At 43.8% G+C, this 20,297-nt stretch overlaps 1 protein-coding gene across 4 annotated transcripts in view; it reads left to right on the forward strand.

Annotated features, from left to right (window-relative positions):
• The window catches only part of FAM76A (family with sequence similarity 76 member A), a 38,029-nt gene extending 24,099 nt beyond the window's left edge, over window positions 1-13,930 (forward strand). For all 4 annotated transcript variants that reach the window (XM_030805637.1, XM_030805638.1, XM_030805639.1 and 1 more), the window contains 3 exons: window positions 5,675-5,810; window positions 10,319-10,420; window positions 11,305-13,930. In XM_030805637.1, the coding sequence (XP_030661497.1) occupies window positions 5,675-5,810; window positions 10,319-10,420; window positions 11,305-11,391 (325 nt within the window). In that variant the 3' untranslated portion in view covers window positions 11,392-13,930. The remainder of the gene's footprint in view (window positions 1-5,674; window positions 5,811-10,318; window positions 10,421-11,304) is intronic.
• Window positions 13,931-20,297: the final 6,367 nt, after the last annotated feature.

Below are 20,297 nucleotides of genomic sequence, written 5' to 3' on the forward strand. Positions count from 1 at the left end.
TCTTCCTGCAGGCAGGAGAGGAGTTGATCTTGAGAGGTAAAGACAGGTTGGGATTAAGGCAGTGTTGCCAAATTTGTGAGGATCCACACTTCCTTAACATTCAGAAAGCCAGCCCAGTGCAGATTCTGGATCAGGAGAGAATGAGATGCATTTGCATATTTTTGTTTCATTTCAAGCCAGTCTAAATGCATGCTTTTAGTCCTCACTTTCCTCTCCCCTCCTCAGTGGTGCTTCCTCTTGTGAGCTGCGTGGGTCCTAATATCCAGAGCGTCTCATCTGTGTTGGTGCAGTGGGCTGCTTCTCAACAAAGGGTTGGGACCAACCATTTTCGTGTTCCTCCAGGCCTGGGCATCCTGGAGTGAAACCACCTGACATACTTCCTAAGATCTTTGAAATCATCTCCATCCTGATAACTCCTCCCATTCAGTTCTCCTTCCCAGCCAGTAATGGATATAGGAGCAGACCAGCATATAGGCTTACCAGGACTGATTTTGTTTATTTAGAGGGATACAAAACATTCTTTCCCATTGCCTTTTTGTTAACTTGCTTTCAGACTCTACAAGGTTTTCAGAACTAGTTGCACTGATTCTTAAACTTCTTGAATTGAACCTTCTGGAATGCCTAATTTAGGTATTACATGGGGGGAGGAACCATAAAGATCATCTTTCTGGCCAGCTCTACTGTTCTTCTCAGAAGCTAGTCTGGCCACTGTGAAGAAAGAGATGTGGCACAGGTTGTCCATCACCTCTGCCAGGGCATGTGATCCTGCAAAAACTACTTCAAGGAATGAGCTTTTTGAACGCCCTGCTTTATAAAGGCCTAAGCCAAGACCTATGCCTTTAGATTCATTTCTGTTTTGTGCTCATTTATGATCCAGGCTGTGTTTGAATGACCTGGAGAAAGCTCGTTCGTATCTTCCAGTTTAACCAACCAGTCCTTAATGTTCACTTTCTTTTAGCTTATTTTGTTCTTGAGATACTGCCACTATTCTTGCTGTCTATTGCTATGGATACACCAAGCTAAAAACTCAAGTTTTCTGTTCAGTGTTTTATTGCATCCAGTCATCAGCAATGCTGTTTTCCTCAAGTAGAAAGCTGATCTTTGACATAGGTACATGGTCTTTCATGGTGTCCTCCAGAAAAGATATTAAATGATCATTTTGACCAGGCGCAGTCGTTCACACATGTAATCCCAGCACTTTGGGAGGCCAAGGCTGGTGAATCACCCAGGAGTTTGAGACCAGCCTGGGCAACATGATGAAACCTCATCTCTAAAGATTAGCTGGGCATGGTGGCGTGTGCCTGTAATTCCAGCTACTCAGGAGGCTGTGGTGGGAGGATCTCCTGAGCCTGGGGAAGTTGAGGCTGCAGTGAGCCATGATTGCGCCACTGTACTTGAGCCTAGGCAGTGAGACTCTGTCTCAAAAAAAAAGGTAGGGAAGATAACTTTTTCCTTAAAATGACATGCTAATTTATTTTTCTGAGTAATTTATAATTTGAAAATTTGGAAATGTTTTCTGCTGTCAACAAAAACTATTTTCATACCCATTTGAAATGTTCTTGCATTAGCATTTTTAACATTCTATTCTACTTGTTTGCATTTCTTTTTTTTAAATGTTCATAGCACAAGATAAATTCCACTTTGCTGTCCTCTTTACTTGTTGTGGGTTTTTTTTCCCTGCATTTACTTTGCTTTGAAAAAAGCATTCTGACATTTTTTTTGACAGTCCTTTTTTAATGTCATCCAAACCAAAATTTTGCTGGCTACCTATTTCTTTTTTCTTTTTTTTGAGACAGGGTCTCCCCCTGTTGCCCAGGCTGGAATGCAGTGGCACAATCTTGGCTCACTGCAGCCTCGACCTCCTGGGCTCAGGTGATCCTCCCACCCCAGCCTCCCAAGTAGCTGGGACTGTAGACATGCACCACCATGCCCGCCTCATTTTTGTACTTTTTGTAGAAATAGGGTTTCACTATGTTACTCAGGCCAGTCCTGAACTCCTGGGCTCAAGTGATCCTCCTATGTTGGCCTCCCAAAGTGCTGGGATTACAGGAATGAGCCACTATGCCTGGCTTTTTTTTGTTTTTTTTCTTCTGAGACAAGGTCTCACTGTGTCACCCAGGCTGGAGTGCAGTGGCGCAATTATGGCTCCCTGCAGCCTTGACCTCCTGGACTCAAACGGTCCTCCCACCCCAGTCTCCCAAGTAGCTGGGACTACAGGCACATGCCATCACACTCGGCCAATTTTTTTTTGTAGATGGGGTCTCAAACTCCTGGCCTCAAGTGATCCTCCTGCTTTGGCCTCCCAACATGCTGGGATTATAGGCATGAGCCACCAGACCCAGCCCCTAAAATATTCATATACTTTTAAAATTATGCTCTTATTCTTTTATTTTTATTCCCCATGTTTTCTGCAAGTTGCTGCCTAATGGTTTTTCATTGACCTTTCTATATTACCACATTCTCTTCTCTTATTTAATATTGAGGTATGTTTGATTATTTTTCCTCCTTTTTCTTTATCCATTAGCCTTCCATTTTTTTAGACAGAACACATTTTAGCTTTCAAAAATGGCTTTATAAGATGCTTTAGTCTTTTTTTTTCTAAGTATCCTACAAAATCCACAGTCTCTGTCTCAATATGTCTTAATTTGTTTGTTGAAATTGTAACGAAAACTTTTCAATTTTAGGAAAATCTAAGTTAATTTCTAGTTTTCTTTCCTCCAGAAAATACACTGGCTACTTTTTAATCATGTTTGTTTATTGTTCCATAGCAATCAAAAAAGCAGCCACAACAGCTGGTGGCACTCAGACACAGCTTGTGGTTTATTGTTTCTAAAGGACATTCTTTTCTTTAACTTGTAGTTTCATTTTATTCTCCCTCTGAAATGTGCCTGAAAGATTAGACTTAATCTGTATAGCCTTTGAGGACAGACTCAGGACCAACATGTAGGGTTATAGAGAGGCAGGCTTTGGCTCAACCCAAGAAAATTGCTCATACATTATGAGCTTTTGTAAAAGACAATTTTTCTGGAGAAGTAGTAGTTGCCTGTCATTGCAGCCATTAGGAAAGAGACTGGTTTTCCTGCCTCGTTACCCTAGCCATCTTTTTTCATTTCTAGCAGTTCTTACTGAACCAGGAATTAGAGAGTTAGTGAAGGCTGGGCACGGTGGCTCACGCCTGTAATCCCAGCACTTTGGGAGGCCAAGGTGGGTGGATCACCTGAGGTCGGGAGTTCGAGACCAGCCTGACCAACATGGAGAAACCCCGTCTCTACTAAAACCACAAAAATTAGCCAGGCATGGTGGCGCATGCCTGTAATCCCAGCTACTCGAGAGGCTAAGGCGGGAGAATCACTTGAACCCAGGAGGCAGAGGTTGTGGTGAGCTGGAGGTTGTGGTGAGCTGAGATCGTGCCATTGCGCTCCAGCCTAGGCAACAAGAGTGAGAAACTCTGTCTCAAAAAGAGAAAAAAGAGAGAGTTAGTGAGGTCAGTCCCTCCCTAACACAGGATAGAAAGGATGGGTGTTGTCAACTATTTATTGGTATGGGGGGAATCCTCTCACAAGAAGCAGGAAGTGTAGGGCATTAAGAGGTTTGGGGACAGCAAAAAGTTACATTAGCTCATTACTCTAGTTATGGGTTTAAATAACCTATTCGGTTGAAGAAAGACAGGTCCTTAGCAGGTATTGAAACAGATGTGAGACTGCAGCTCTAAGGGTGCTTCCAGATCTGAAACTAGTGGAAACTGTAATAGATCCTTTCAGTACTTTCTCCTGCACGCCTTGTTTTATGATTTTGCATTTATTTTTGTTATGCAGTAATTCCATCCATTCATTAGTTATGAGAGCATTGATTCATTCGTCCTCTGACAGTCTTCTCATATGCTTCATGTAAACTGAGAGGAGGGTAGGAATATTCTTGTCGATTGTTTATGTCTTCCCATCCTAGCCATAGAAATGTTTGACTTGGTAACTGTGAGGTAGTTTGTCCACTGGTTAGGCTTGCTATTTGGAGTTTCTTCCTGTGTAGGGCAATGTTGGCTATTAGATGTGGTTTAGGATATAAGAACAGTGAGTTGTTGCTATATATAGGGAGTTGAGAATGAGTATGCCAGTGTCTGCTTAGGAAAAACAGGTTTGTGTTTTACTTTAAAGATCGTCCTGGGAAAAGTAAAGAGCGTTCTTGGGGAACTCTCTAGAGAACAGGATTTGACCCTCTTGGCAGTGATTCCTTAATTTGTTTTGAGTCTGAGGCACTTCTGACTGGCCATTGAAAGCCATGGATCCTCACTCTAAAAACCACCCATTATATGTGTAGACAAGATTGTACGTATAATTTTGGGGTTTTGCAGATTTCCTGAAACTGTCCCTTTTTTTTTTTTTTTTTGAGACGGAGTTTCACTCTTGTTGCCCAGGCTGGAGTGCAATGGCGCAATCTTGGCTCACTGCAACCCCTGCCTCCCAGGTTGAAGCAATTGTCCTGTCTCAGCCTCCCGAGTAACTGGGATTACAGGCATGTGCCACCACGCCCGGCTAATTTTTTATTTTTAGTAGAGATGGGGTTTCTCCATGTTGGTCAGGCTGGTCTCAAACTCCTGATCTCTGGTGATCCGCCTGCCTTGGCCTCCCAAAATGCTGGAATTACAGGCATGAGCCACCGAGCCTGGCCTAAACTGTTTTTTTTTTTTTTTTTTTTTTTTTTTTTGAGAGTCCTCTGTCACCAGGCTGGGGCAGTGGGCACTCGGCCACTCAGCCCCCCCGGCACGCCATTCCTGCCAGCCTCCGAGTAGCTGGACAGGCGCCGCCACACGCCGGCTAATTTTTTTTTTTAGAGACGGTCACCTGTCTCGATCTCCTACCTCGTATCCCCCCTCCCTCCCAATCTGATACAGCGTGCCACCCCCCCCCAAACTGTCCCTTCTTAAGAGGCTCTGCTAAAAGGACATAGAGTCCACCTGGCACTTTGACAAAATAGAGTGCTCTGATGCTGTTATTGGGAGGAATCTGTTGAACGCCCAAGTTGTTGTGTGACTCTGGAGTTTGCCACCTCTTTGTTCCTTTCCTAACGCAATGTTACAGAATTCCTGATATTGGAAGTGACAGTCTGCAGGCCATTTGTAGTGTAGGGGAAGCTGGCTTCCTTCCTGTTTCATCTTTTTTGAAGAAGAACTGACTGCTCCTGGGTGGGAATCCATAACTGACTGCATTGCGGTGCTTAGGGACAGAAGACAAGGACCTGAAAGACGCGCTCTGAGGGGAGCATTAAAGAAAAATGCATGAGCTCACAGTTTACAATTTATCTGGAATTCTAAGGAATTTATCTAATCACAAAAATCAGGATGGTTTTTCTAGTACATCATTGGGGATCTTTAAGGAACCTGAAACAGTATCCTTAGCTCTTGGGATGTGGCATTTATTTCAGTCCTAAATGTGAGAGAAGATGCTGCAGGGATGCTGCCAGTTTGTGGCTTTGGTTCGTAGAGTTGTCTGATGGCCACCTTACCTCTGCAGTTCAGCTCAGCAAGTGCCGTTGAGCCCAGCATGTGTAGTGCAATGTGCTTGATGCTAGGATTCCTGCCCTTTAGGAGCTTGCAGTCAAGTGGTCTAGGATGCATCCTCAGGTAGAGAAAAGTTTGTCCATCCAAGTTAAAGTATTTTCCCCCGGTTTTTAAATTTAGCTTCTCCCCAGACCTGGCTCTGGACTCACCAGGCACTGACCACTTTGTCATCATTGCCCAGCTGAAGGAAGAAGTGGCTACCCTGAAGAAGATGTTGCATCAAAAGGATCAAATGATTTTAGAGAAAGAGAAGAAGGTATGGTTTAGTTAATTCCTCTCTGACCAGAATGATGCGAGGGTGAGATATGTGGTATGGGACATAATAATAACCCTTTTTAACTGATGCTTGTGGGATACTTAACATTGACACTTTGAGAGCCTATGTCAAGGTTGGGATATCCTGGGGAGAGGCTGGCTGTCTGTCAAGATGACTCTGGGGATGGCATTAGTCCAGTCAGTTGGGCTCAGAAAACTGATTTTTCTCAGCATTTGCAGCTTCCACTTCTCAAAGAGGACGTTTTGTCTATTGTTTTGTTTTGTTTTTGAGACAGGGTCTCAGCTGTGTCACCCTGGCTGGAGTGCAGTGGCACAATCATGGCTACTGCAGCCTCTACCTTCCAGGCTCAGGCAATCCTCCCATGTCAACCCCCTGAGTAGCTTGGACTACAGGCATGTGCCACTGTTCCCGGCCAATTTTTAAAATTTTTTGTAGAGGCATGGTCTTATTATGTTGCCCAGACTGGTCTTGAACTCCTGGTCTTAAGTGATCCTTCCACCTCAGCCTCCCGAAGTGCTAGGATTACAGACGTGAGCCATTGCCCCTGGCCTCAGAGAGGACATTTGTTAACTGAGCTTACAGAGACAATGTATAAAGAAATCAGTGTTCACATCTCAGTTCACAGCGGAGCATGTAACAGCACACTGTTCTTGGCATGAGCTACCTGGAGAGGCTGTAATCAGAAGGTGCTGAATAAGCATAGAGTCGGCCGGGCGCGGTGGCTCACGCCTGTAATTCCAGCACTTTGGGAGGCCGAGGCGGGCGGATCACGAGGTCAGGAGATCGAGACCGTCCTGGCTAACATGGTGAAACTCTGTCTCTACTAAAAATACAAAAAATTAGCCAGGCGTGGCGGTGAGCGCCTGTAGTCTCAGCTACTCGAGAGGCTGAGGCAGGAGAATGGCGTGAACCCGGGAGGCGGAGCTTGCAGTGAGCCGAGATTGCGCCACTGCAGTCCGGCCTGGGCGAAAGAGCGAGACTCTGTCTCAAAAAAAAAAATAAATAAATAAATAAATAAAAATAAATGAAGAAGCATACAGTTGGGACGAGAGGAGGTAGTTATGTAACTGGAATGTTCAATGCTGTCCGGCTAAAGGAACCTAATGTCTCTTTCTCTTCTCATGGGGATGGCCATGTCTGTGGGACAATAATACTCAAAGTTGATGGGACAGTTCTTCCTCTTCCCTGAACAGCGTTCATGTGGGCCTTCTGCCATGACTCTTATGTCACTGTGCTTCCACTGCTGACAACTCTTACTAAGTGACCCATCTTTAATATGTTAATATTTTAATATCTTAGTTTATCTTCAGTATTAATACTCTTTTTTTCTTTTTTTGTTTTTTGAGACAGAGTCTCTGTCGCCCAGGCTCACTGCAACCTCTGCCTCCTAAGTTCAAGCGATTCTCCTACCTCAGCCTCCCAAGGTGCCTGCCACCATGCCTGGCTAATTTTTCTATTTTCAGTAGAGATGGGGTTTCGCCATGTTGGACAGGCTGGTCTTGAACTCCTGATCTCAAGTGATCTGCCTGCCTCATCCTCCCAGAGTGTTGGGATTACAGGTGTGAGCCACTGTGCCCGGCCTTGGTGTTAATATTTTATTTTCACATCAGAATATCTTCTATCTTATATTTCTAATATCTTCACATTAATATCTTTAGAATAAGACCAGTCTCATCATGGTCTAAAGTTATCTTCCTTTTTACATTCTTACCCTGATTCATGTCTGTTGTCTTGTTTTCAGGTTTTCTAAATAGTATCTCATTTTTAGGCTGGGCACAGTGGCTCACACCTGTAATCCCAAGACTTTGGGAGGCTGAGGCAGGCAGATTGCTTGAGCCCAGGAATTCAAGACCAGCCTGGGCCATTGGTGAAACATCTCTGCAAAAAATACAAAAATTAGCAGGGCTTGATGGTGTGCACCTATGGTCCCAGCCGCTTGGGAGGCTAAGGTGGGAGGATCACCTCAGCCTGCGAGGTCAAGGCTGTGGTGAGCAGTGATCATACCGCTGCACTCCAACCTGTGGGTGACAGAGCCAGACCCTGTCTCCAAAAACAAACAAACAAGAATATCCCATTTTGCCTTAATATCATAATAATAATAGCTAACTTTTATTGGATGCTAACTTCGTGCCTAGCTCTGTTTTAAGTGCTTTATATGTATTAACTCATTTATTCTTTTTTTTTTTTTTTGAGACAGAGTCTTGCTCTGTCACCCAGGCTGGAGTGCAGTGGTGCAATAGTTCACTGCAACCTCTGACTCCTGGGTTTAAGTGATTTTTGTGCCTCAGCCTCCTGAATAGCTAGCTGGGACGACAGGCGTGCACCACCACACCTGGCTGATTTTTGTTTTTGTTTTTGATTGAGGCAGGGTCTTACTCTGTCACCCAAGCTGGAGTGCAGTGGTGCAATCTCTGCTCACTGCAACCTCTGCCTCCCTGGGTTCAAGTGATTCTCCTGCCTCAGCCTCCTGAGTAGCTCGGATTACAGGCATGTGGCACCACAGCCAGCTAATTTTTGTATTTTTCATAGAGATGGGGGTCTCACCACGTTGGCCGGGCTGGTCTTGAACTCCTGACCTCAAGTGACCCGCCCACCTTGGCCTCCCAAAGTGCTGGGATTACAGGCATGAGCTACCACGCCTGGCCCATTTATTCTTATAATAAGCCTTTGAGGCCAGGCTTGGTGCCTCATGCCTGTAATCCCAGCACTTGGGAGGCCGAGGCGTGTGGATCACGAGGTCAGGAGATCAAGACCATCCTGGCTAACACGGTGAAACCCTGTCTCTACTAAAAATACAAAAAAATTAGCTGGATGTGGTGGCGGGCACCTGTAGTCCCAGCTACTCGGGAGGCTGAGGCAAGAGAATGGCGTGAACCAGGCAGGCGGAGCTTGCAGTGAGCCGAGATCGTGCCACTGCACTCCAGCCTGGGCTACAGAACAAGACTCCATCTCAAATAAAAAAAAAAAGCCTTTGAGGTGGGAATTGTTATAATCATTTCATAGATGAAGAATGCCTCCAGGATTTTTCTTCTTAGGGGTTTCTGATCTCCTCCCCTGGCTCTTTATGTTGTTTTGTGCCGAGTTCAGAATGCTGTGATTCATTCTGAATAGGTAAGACCTTGATGTAAATTCCTTACTTGCATTCATCTAATTTCTACCTCATTTTACAGATGAGGAAACAGACCCAAAGAGGTTAATATGTCCAAACCACACAGCTAGTAAATGGCAGAACAAGGGACTGGAAGTCTTTCTGACTCTGCTCTTCTTTCTACTGTGCTATGCTTTCTCCTGCTAGGAAGGTGGAAATTCATGGGAAGAGATCTGTGTTCTTTCCACATAACTACATGACTGTCAAGTGAAAATGGCCCAAGTATATTCTCTCCATGGACTAGATCAGAATGGCACATAAAAGGATTTTTGTAAAACAGGGACAAGATGAACACTTGTTCCTACTGCTTTTCAGAGATAGTTTTTATTTATTTATTATTTTTGTTTTTTTTGAGGCAGGGTCTTGCTCTGTTGCCCAGGCTGTTGGGCAGTGGTGCAATCTCAGCTCACTGTAAACTCAACCTCCCTGGCTCAAGCGATCCTCCCACCTCCGTCCTCTAAGTAGCTGAGACTGCAGGCACACACCACCACACCCAGCTATTTTAATTTTTGTCTTTTTTTTTTGTAGACATGGGGTTTCACCATGTTGCCCATGTTGGTCTCAAGCCCTTGAGCTCAAGTATTCCACCCTTTTGGCCTCCCAAAGTGCTGGGATTACAGACATGAGCCACCACGCCTGGCCCAGAGTTAGGGTTTTTAAAGGAGCAAAAGCAGATTGTTTCCCAAAGCTTTCAGGAAGCTTGGAATACAGGCTCTTCAGCATAATGCCTGCCCATCTCTCCAACCTCATCAGCCATTCAAATAATCTGTTATGTCACATTTATCTGCCTGTGCCTATACTGTTCTCTGCTTGGTTACCCTCCTGCTCACCTTATGTGCCTATTGTTAATACATCTCAAAGCTCAGCTCACACATCACCTCTGATTTAGAATTTCCTTGAATAGCAGTCAACGGAAGGGGGTCTGGGGTTTGAAATCTAGCTCTGCCCCTTGCTAACTCTGTATATGATCTTGGCCACATTCCTTAACCCTTTCTAAAGATCAGTTTTCTCCTCTATAAAATGGGACTGCTACTCTCACAATGTTATCATAAAGATCTACCGAAGTAATATAAGCAGTTTTTCTGCAACATAGTAAAAGTTCAGTAATTGGTAGCAACTATTATTCTCAAATATTCAGAAATGTTAGTTCAGGACTTTGTGTAATTTTCAGGAAAGCTTTAGAGAAAAAGAGGTGTGGAATTCCCTGGCTTTGGTTTAGATACGGATCTGCAGGAGAGCCCTGGATTTCATTGATTTGGGTGACCATTTAGGTCTCTGAAAGCAATTTTTTTTTATTGCACAGAAATTTCTTCTGGTTACTCTGCCTTGTTTCCCTCAGATTACAGAGTTGAAGGCTGATTTTCAGTACCAGGAATCGCAGATGAGAGCCAAAATGAACCAGATGGAGAAAACCCACAAAGAAGTCACAGAACAACTACAGGTGACTCTGCTTATTTTATGTGCTAAAATTGTGTACCTACCTGGTATACCTAGCTGATTCTATTTTAAATGATCATCTCTTAGATTTCTTTTTTTCTCAAAGTATTAACAAATCATGTTAGATCCCCCTTTTAGTGTTTTTTTTTTTGGTTTTTGTTTTTGTTTGTTTTTTTTTTTTGAGACAGGTTCTCTGTCTGTCGCCCAGGCTGGAGGGCAGTGGCACGATCATGGCTCACTGCAGCCTCAACCTCCCAGGCTCAGGTGATCCTCCCACCTCAACCTTCCAAGTAGTGAAGACCACAGCCATATACCACCATACCCCACTAATTTATTTCTTAATTTTTTTGTAGAGATGGGCTCTCGCTATATTGCCTGGGCTAGTCTTGAACTCCTGGCTTCAAGCAGTCCTCCCACCTCAACCTCACAAAGTGCTAGGATTACAGGCGTGAGCCACCATGCCCAGCCTATAGATACTTTGTATTGTTTCGCTCTTGGATGTGTTCTGATCTTTTCCCCTCAAAAACAGTAGAATTATTAAGTATGTTCTTTGATTTTTGAATAAACCAGATGTGATTCCAGATGTCTGAATTATAGATTCTGTTTATCCAGCTCATGAAGTCACTTCACAGTTTGTATTGCATAAAGCATCCCTTTGTAACGGTGGGTCCCAAGAGATTGAGGTGCACTGATTAACCTCTGGCAAATACTTTTTTTTCCTGAACCAAGTTTCAAGCCCTAGAGCTTCCTGTTGTTTTCCACGTCTAGAATTGTTCATCTCTTTCTGACCCTCCACATTGTCTGCCTTAGCATCTGCACTTATTCTGCATGAAAAATAGATTATATCCTGTTTGAAACATCCTCCTTGCACTGTTTTTTTTTCTTTAGGCCAAAAACCGAGAGCTCCTGAAGCAGGCAGCTGCTTTGTCCAAGAGCAAGAAGTCAGAGAAGTCAGGAGCTATAACCTCTCCATGACAGACCTCAAGGAGGCTCCCTAGCAACAGCAAATGGAGTTGTCCAGGGTTAGGGTTGGAGAGCTGGCTGTTCTGTGGGAATTGCAAGCTTTCTTAAGAAATCTCTATTTTATTACAGTTATCCTTCTTTGTGCGATTGCAGTGGGCTGAATGGAAACACCTGGTTTGTGCTGTGTTAGACTGCATGCTTGAGTGTTTGGGATTTCAAGCTCGCTCTCTTTCTCTCACTATTAGGACTTTTCTTTTTCTTCTTCCTCGTCTCTCTCTTTTGGTCTATTCTTTTTTTTTTTTTTTTTTTTTTTTTTTTTTTTTTTTTTGTGGTGGTCACTGCTCAGTGTAATGTGCAGAATGAATTTTTTTTTTTTTTTGGTCCATCATTGCATCCTGCCATACCCATGAGCAAACAGTTTGGCATTAATTATATATCACTGCCACCCTCTGAACTTTGAAAACTGCCACCTTCAGACTTGGTATAATGGAAGAGGCTTTCTCTCTCCAATAAACCTTTTGCTTCAGGGTATACTCTTGGGTTTTTTTCCAGATGTATTATGTATGAACTTTGTACTATGTATAGCCAGAGTTTTATTTATTTTTTAAAAAAGAAGCTTTTTCTTGATAAAGGAATAATGGTAGTCTAGCTAGTTCTTGTAAAAGTGATGACTCTTGAAAAAAAACAGTCCTATTCACTAGCTTTTAGTAAAAGAATCAGATCTTTTCTTTCTTGTTACCTTGGAGACTTAAAAACTGATTGCTAAGGTGAAACAATTCAATGCATAAGTACGGAGCTAAGTGCCTTTTGAAGGATTTCTTGGAAGAGCATTTATGGAGATACTTAAGGGAGGTAGCAAAGATTTGAACTGTCTGTCTTTTTAAGTAAGGGCAGAAAGCAAGGTTGTCCAGGTTGTACTGGACACTTCTCTCCCCACCCTTTTCCTGATTGTTTTATGTGATTGATTTTAAATTCTCACACTGCCACTTCTTTAAAAAATAAAATCCTTTATTTGCTTTTATCAGTTGTCATACTGGGCTGCTGTCAGAGAACTTTTTTTTACATGAATGAACAGATTAAAAATGGAATAATATGGTCGGGCATGGTGGCTCACACCTGTAATACCAGCAATTTGGGAGGCCAAGGCAGGTGGATCATTTGAGGTTAGGAGTTTGAGACCATCCTGGCCAACATGGTAAAACCCCATCTGTACTAAAAAAAAATACAAAAATTAGCTGGGCCTGGTGGCACGCACCTGTAATCCCAGCTACCCAGGAGGCTGAGGCAGGAGAACTGCTCGAACCCGGGAGGCAGAGGTTGCAATGAGCTGAAATCGCAACACTGCACTGCAGCCTGGGCAACGGAGTGAGACTCTGTCTCAAAAAAAAAAAAAAAAAAAAGGAATAATATTTGAACTACAGAGCATTTTTTTGGGGTCAGCATGAGCTGCTCTAGTAAGGACTCTTGAGTCTGATTGGGAAAAGTGGTATCACTATACCTTCTCCCCACTCCTCACCCACCCGAGCCCATCCATACACTCCCTGCTTTTCATGGATATGTATTGAAAACAGGTGCTTCTCAGAAGTGCTTTGCCTCAACAGAGTTATGTGTGCCCTGCCTATCTTCCCTTCTTAACCCTGTAGGAATATGGATTTACTTTTCCAGGGAAGGGGATAGATTGACATTTCTAGGCATACTCTCAGGTCCTCTGTGTGATGTTTGTGAAAGGAATTAGGGTGTGTCGTGTGCCATGAAACAACAAAACCAACTACCCTAGAATCATTTATGCAGGGGGTACTAGAGTTAGAAATAATAATGAGGGCAGATAACATTTGTACCTCAGTCTACCAAAAAATTATAGTACTAAATTTAACTTCTAGGCGTTTCCTGGAAGCAGATGCTCTATAATTTGTGATAGCATTCTCATAAATGGAGTCCTGCACATAATTGGACAGAGATGTGGAAATGGTGGTTTCCTTCTGATAACGGATACAGTGGACCATGTCGCTTATATATCACCCTACTAGGGGATATAATTTTCCCTTCTAAGCAAGGGAAATGGCAGTGCTAAATAGTTTTGTAAAGTTTTTGAATGAGAAGCTTTTAGGTAAAGATAAACTGTCATAATATTTTTCAGATGCATTTGCATTGACTATGGGAGAAAAATTAGGGGGAAATGACAGATATGGGTTTTTTTTTTTTATTTTAAGGACTGAAATTCTGTTACATGATGTATGACAATATAAAAACATACTTAGTTTTATACTAAATCTTTTTTTAAGGTCTTCGCATTTAATATAAAGCAAATTCACACATTTTCTAACTTTCCATAAGTTCCAAAAAGGGAAAGAAGAAACCTCAGTCTTGAAATTTTGATTTTTAAAAATCATGACACTGTTTTACCATAAAATTGAGTAGCTAACTTTTGGTAACACCTTTTGTTTCTTTGTATGTTTGTAATAATGGACATTTTAAAACACAGGAATGTTTTTGGTTTGTACAGACTTTGACAAATGTGTGTTAATAAAAATTCATATTGACTCAAGTGTAATTGTTGGATTTTGTTTTTATTTCTTGCTGATTTACCGGTAGACATACCCCGTTATCCCCTTCAGCCTAGAAAAGTTTGTCTTGCTTATAGACTTAAAAAATTAAAAGCCTAACTGCTAATTGGGAATTTCCCGTCCATTAGAGAATAAACTCATTCTTTCTCTCTTCTATGACTGTTTTGAGACAGAGTCTCACTCAGTCATCCAGGCTGGAGTGCAGTGGCAAGTGGATCACTGCAGCCCTGACTTCCTGGGGATTCTCCCACCTCAGCCTCCCCAGTAGCTGGGACTACAGACCATACCCAGCTAATTTTTGTATTTTTTGTAAAGATAGGGTTTTGCCATCCAGGCTGGTCACCAACTCCTGGGCTCAAGCCATCCGCCTACCTCAGCCTCCCAAAGTGCTAGGATTACAGGCATGAGCTACCACACCCGGCCTCTTGGTGATTCTATTTAGCCAGTGTAAGTGCTCATGTTGTGATAGGCACTGTGCTAGGCAGTGCAGTTACAGCAGTGACAAAACCAAGTTATTGTACTTATGGGGCTTCCATTTAGTGGAATATTGGACACCACCACACCACCATTGTTCCTTGATTTAAAAAACACTTTTTTTTTTTAAATGGAGTCATGCTCTGTCACCCAGGCTGGAGTGCAGTGGCATGATCTTGGCTCACTGCAACCTCCGCCTTCCGGGATCAAGTGATTCTCCAGCCTCAGCCTCCCAAGTAGCTGGAATTACAGGTGCACACCACCACATTCGGCTAATTTTTTTGTGTTTTTAGTAGAGATGGGATTTCACCATGTCGGCCAGGCTGGTGTCAAACTCCTGACCTCAGATAATCCGCCCGCCTCAGCCTCCCAAAGTGCTGGGATTACAGGCGTGAGCCACTGCGCCTGGCCAAAAAACATTTTTTGAGACAGTCTCTCTGTCACTTAGGCCAGAGTACAGTGGTGGGATCTCAGCTCACTGCCCCTTTGACCTCCCAGGCTCAATTGATCCTTCCACCTCAGCCTTCCAAGTAGTTTGGACTACAGGCGTGTACCACCATTCCTGGCTAATTTTGTTTATTTTTTGTAGAGATGAGGTCTCAGTATGTTGCCCAGACTGGTCTTGAACTCCTGGACTCTAGTGATCCTCTCGCCTTGGCCTCCCAAAGAGCTGGGATTACCCAGGTGTGAGCCACCTCGCCCAGCCAAATATTCCTTGATTTTTATTATTAGTATTCAAAATGTAGTACAGAATGAATCTGCATGAAGTATGAGTGAAAGCTTTTTGAAATGTCATCTCAGAAGGGGAGGAATGCATCTCTTTGAAACCCTAGAGCCAGCAGGTTTTAAAATGAGAAGTGCCTTTCAGACACTCACTGTTACATCCTGGTCATTCTATAAACTCAAAGCTAATTTTCTCAGAATAAGTTGAAGATACTTTTATTATGTAGGCTATGGTTGTTTTTGTTTTGTTTTGTTTTTGAGACAGACTCTTGCTCTGTCACCCAGGCTCGAGTGCAGTGGTGCAATCTCGGCTCACTGCAACCTCTGCCTGCTGGGTTCAAGCGATTATCGTGCCTCAACCTCCTGAGTAGCTGGGATTATAGGCATGTGCCACCATGCCCAGCTAATTTTTGTATTTTTAGTAGACAGGGTTATGCCATGTTGGCCAGGCTGGTCTCGAACTTCTGACCTCAGGTGATCCACCTGCCTTGGCCTCCCAAAGTGCTAGGATTTCAGGCATGAGCCACTGTGCCCGGCCTGTTTTTGTTTTTTGGTTTTTTTGGTGTTTTTGAGATGGAGTCTCACTCTGTCACCCAGGCTGGAGTGCAGTGGTGCAATCTCAGCTCACTGCAAGCTTACAGGCGTAAGCCACCATGCCCTGCCTATTTTGTAGGCTATATTTATGACTACCTTTATTGTGTGAATTATCTTAATTGACTCATTTACTCAGCCTTTAAAACCACTGTAGGGTAAGAAAATAGTATAAACAGTCCAGGAGCGGTGGCTCACGCCTGTAATCCCAGCACTTTGGGAGGCCGAGGTGGGCAGATCACGAGGTCAGGAGTTCAAGACCAGCCTGGCCAACACGGCGAAACCCCATCTCTACTAAAAATACAAAAATTAGCTGGTTTCTACTTTATTTACTGTCCCTGGTGTAAGAACATGTCAGCCTTGATGTTAATTGCACAAATTATAGTCTATGATGCACATGGCACTTTTGCCTGTCCTGGAGGATTATCTTTAATTAACTGGCTTCCTAGAACATGTACACCTATTCACTATGGTATATAAGCTTTGGGTCTGGGGAGTAACAGCACAGAAATCTACCTGTCTTGTGGCTGCCCAAGACCATGCTTCTGTCTGTAAGTTCCCTCAGTCAATCAACCAATACTGACAAATTGGATTTGTCTGCCTCCTTCTTTGGCTCCTCGGCTCCTTCGGCATTTGGAGGTCACTTTGCATAAACGGCCGTTTCACTGGACAGAGGACAACAAAGCAGAAGAGCGTATGAGGTGGAGGCTATTGTGCTGTGACCATCTTATAAAATACAACCTGCCACAGAGGGGATGGGTTTTGGAACTAAACCAGATCGGAGACAGCAAGCTGTAATGTCCTTTATGTCCTACCTTCAGACATCACACGCCATTCATTTCTGCAATATCCTGTTGGTTACAGAGGTCAAGTTACTGAGACTTCAATGTGGGAAAAGACTGTCCAGGTGCATTAATTCCAGCAGATGATATTGAGGGTCCACTTGGAGGCTAGCTACCACATCGACTTTTGGTCAATAGGATTGAGTAACGACTGTGTGAACCTCTGGATTTTGAAGATAGCAATAAAAATGACCTTTTGGGGGAAAGTAGTTCATACTTCTTAGCTATTACTGGAATCCGTGACGTCTCTAACTACCAGGGCTTGCCAGGCTGTCCCTCCAGCAAATTATCAACCGTATTTGAAAAGTGAGACCGTGTGGTGCTATGATGTCAGGCTGCCTGAAGTAGAGACTTCCTGTCTCTACTTACCTTAGAGTTGTTGTGAGGATTAAATAATGCATATAGAAGTCTTTTTTTTTTTTTTTTTTTTTTTTTCAGAGTCAGATCTCAGCCAGGCGCGGCGTTTCATGTCTGTAATCCCAGCACTATAGGAGGCTGAGGCAGGCGGATCACGAGGTCAGGAGATTGAGACCATCCTGGCCAACATGGTGAAACCCCATCTCTACTAAAACTACAAAAATTAGCTGGGTGTGGTGGCATGTGCCTGTGATCCCAGCTACTCAGGAACCTGAGGCAGGAGAATCGCTTGAACCAGAGAGTCAGAGGTTGCAGTGAGCCCAGATCGCGCCACTGCACTCCAGCCTGGTGACAGAGGGAGACTGTGTCTCAAGAAAAAAAAAAAAGACTCAGATCTCGCTCTGTTGCTCAAGCTACAGTGCAGTGGCATGATCACAGTTCACTGCAGCCTCAAACTCTTAGACTCAAGCAATCTTCCTACCTCAGCCTCTCTAGAAGCTGGGACTACAGGCACAAACCACTATGCCCAGCTACATGTACCAGTCTTTAGAACAGGGCTTGGCACATAGTATGCGCTCAATTTTCTAACCTATTATCATCTATGACATCTACAGAATCAACATTTTATGTTTCCTAAGAAGGAAGGTGATAGAGGGATAAATTAGAATGAACATGTATGTTTACTTGTTTTTTTGCTTCCGAAGTCACTTTATTCCTATGTCACTTCTAGGCCATCAGACCATTATTGCAACCCACAACTTTTATACCTCTTTTTCAACTCCACATTACCCACCTCATATATGCCACTTTATTGCGTCGATTTCTAGAGTGCCATTTAAGTATGTGTGTGTATAAAATTGGCATACACAAAAATAACCCTCAGTGCACAATGAGTTTTGACAAGTGTATGCAGCTGTGTAATCACCAGCATAATCAAGATATGGAACATATTCATCAACCCCAAAAGTTCCCTTGTGTCCTTTGGTGCCCTTCCCTCCACACCAGCCTTTATGCAACCACTAATCTGATTTATATTCCTATAGCTTTGCCTTTTCGAGAATGTCGTGTAGCCAGGTGCGGTGGCTCATGCCTGTAATCCTAACACTTTGGGAGGCCAAGATGGGCGGATCACGTGAGGCCAGGAGTTCAAGACCAGCCTGACCAACATGGTGAAACCCCATCTCTACTAAAAATACAAAATGAGCCAGGCATGGTGGCACATGCCTGTAATCCCAGCTACTCGGGAGCCTGAGGCAGGAGAATCGCTTGAGCCTGGGAGGCAGAGGTTGCAGTGAGCCGAGATTACGCTATTGCACTCCAGCCTGGGCGACAAGAGTGAAACTCCATCTCAAAAAAAAAAAAAAAAAAAGAGAAAGTCAAATAAATGGAGTCATATAGGATATGGCCTTTTGCATCTGACATTTTTCTTTTTTCTTTTTTTTTTTTTTTTGAGACGGAGTCTTGCTCTGTCACCCAGGCTGGAGTGCAGTGGCCGGATCTCGGCTCACTGCAAGCTCCGCCTCCCGGGTTCACGCCATTCTCCTGCCTCAGCCTCTCCGAGTAGCTGGGACTACAGGCGCCCGCCACCACGCCCGGCTAATTTTTTTGTATTTTTAGTAGAGACGGGGTTTCACTATGGTCTCGATCTCCTGACCTCGTGATCCGCCCGCCTCGGCCTCCCAAAGTGCTGGGATTACAAGCGTGAGCCACCGCACCCGGCACATCTGACATTTTTCACTTGGCGTATGTGTTTGAGATTCATCCGTGTTTTTGCATGTCTCAGTAATTTATTCCATGTCTCAGTAGTTTCTTTTTATAGCTGAATAGTTTTCCACTGTATGGATGTACCACAGTTTATCCCTTCAGCAGTTGATGGACACTTGAGCTGCTTCCAGTTTTTGGTTATTATGAATAAAGCTGCCATAAACATTTGCATACAGGTCTTTTAATAGAAATGTGTTTTTATTATTCTTGGGTAAATATATAGCAGTGGAGCTGCTGAATTGCTGGGTTGTATGGTAAATTTATTCTTAACTGTATAAGAGACTGTAAAACTATTTTCCAAAGTGACTGCACCATTTTGCATCCCCACCAGCAATATATGATGAGTGCTAATTTTAATACAGTATTATTTGCAACCTAAGTGAATTTCCCCATTAACTCCTCCCTACCAGTCCCCAGAGAGCTCACCATACTGATAGCGATAGTGATACTTCATGATCTTGGCTTACTGCAACCTCTGCCTCCCGGGTGCAAGCCATCCTCCCACCTCAGCCTCCCGAGTAGCTGGGACTACAGGCCTGTGCCACCATGCCCAGCTAATTTTTGTATTTTTTTTTTTTTTGAGACTGAGTCTGGCTCTGTCGCCCAGGCTGGAGTGCAATGGCACTGTCTCCGCTCACTGCAAGCTCCGCCTCCCGGGTTCACGCCATTCTCCTGCCTCAGCCTCCTGAGTAGCTGGGACTACAGGCGCCCGCCACCACGCCCGGCTAATTTTTTGTATTTTTAGTAGAGATGGGGTTTCACTGTGTTAGCCAGGATGGTCTCGATCTCCTGACCTCGTGATCCACCCACCTCGGCCTCCCAAAGTGCTGGGATTACAGGCGTGAGCCACCGCCCCTGGCCTTTTTTTTTTTTTTTTTTTTAAGAGACAGGGTCTCGCTCTGTCGCGCAGGCTGGAGTGCAGTGGCGGGATCATAGCTCACTGCAGCCTTGACCTCCTGGCCTCAAGGATCCTCTCACCTTGATCTCGCAGGTAGCTAGGACTACAGGCGGGCATCACTGTGCCTAGCTAATTTGTGTCTGGCTTCTTTAGCTATGCGTTGTTGGGAAGCGGCCACCTATGTTGTTCACACAGCAGTAGGCCGTTTATTTTTGTGCTTTATAATATCTGTTTATACAAACCTCTGTTGATGGATACTCGAGTTGTTTCCAGTTTGGAACTAGTAAAGATAAATCCTGCTATGAACGTCATAATAACACCAAATTGGAAACAATGCAAACATCCATCAATAAGAGAATGGATAATCAAACTGTAAGTATATTCATATGAGGAAATACTAATCAGTAATAAAAAGACAAACTGCGGGTGGTGCTCAACTGTAATCCAGCATTGGAGCGAGGGGGATCACGAGTAGGAGATCGAACATCCTGTAACACAGTGAAACCCTCTAAAAAATACAAAAAATAGCGGGTGTTGGGGGCCTGTAGTCCAGTATGGAGGCTGAGAGGAGAATGGCGTGAACCGGGAGCGGAGCTGCAGTGAGCGAGATCGCGCACTGCACTCCAGCCTGGGCACAGAGCAAGACTCCGTCTCAAAAAAAAAAAAAAAAAAAAAAAAAAAAAAAGACCAAACTACTGATATATG

This window comes from Nomascus leucogenys, chromosome 24 (genome assembly GCF_006542625.1).
Source record: "Nomascus leucogenys isolate Asia chromosome 24, Asia_NLE_v1, whole genome shotgun sequence".
NCBI classification, from domain to species: domain Eukaryota; kingdom Metazoa; phylum Chordata; class Mammalia; order Primates; family Hylobatidae; genus Nomascus; species Nomascus leucogenys.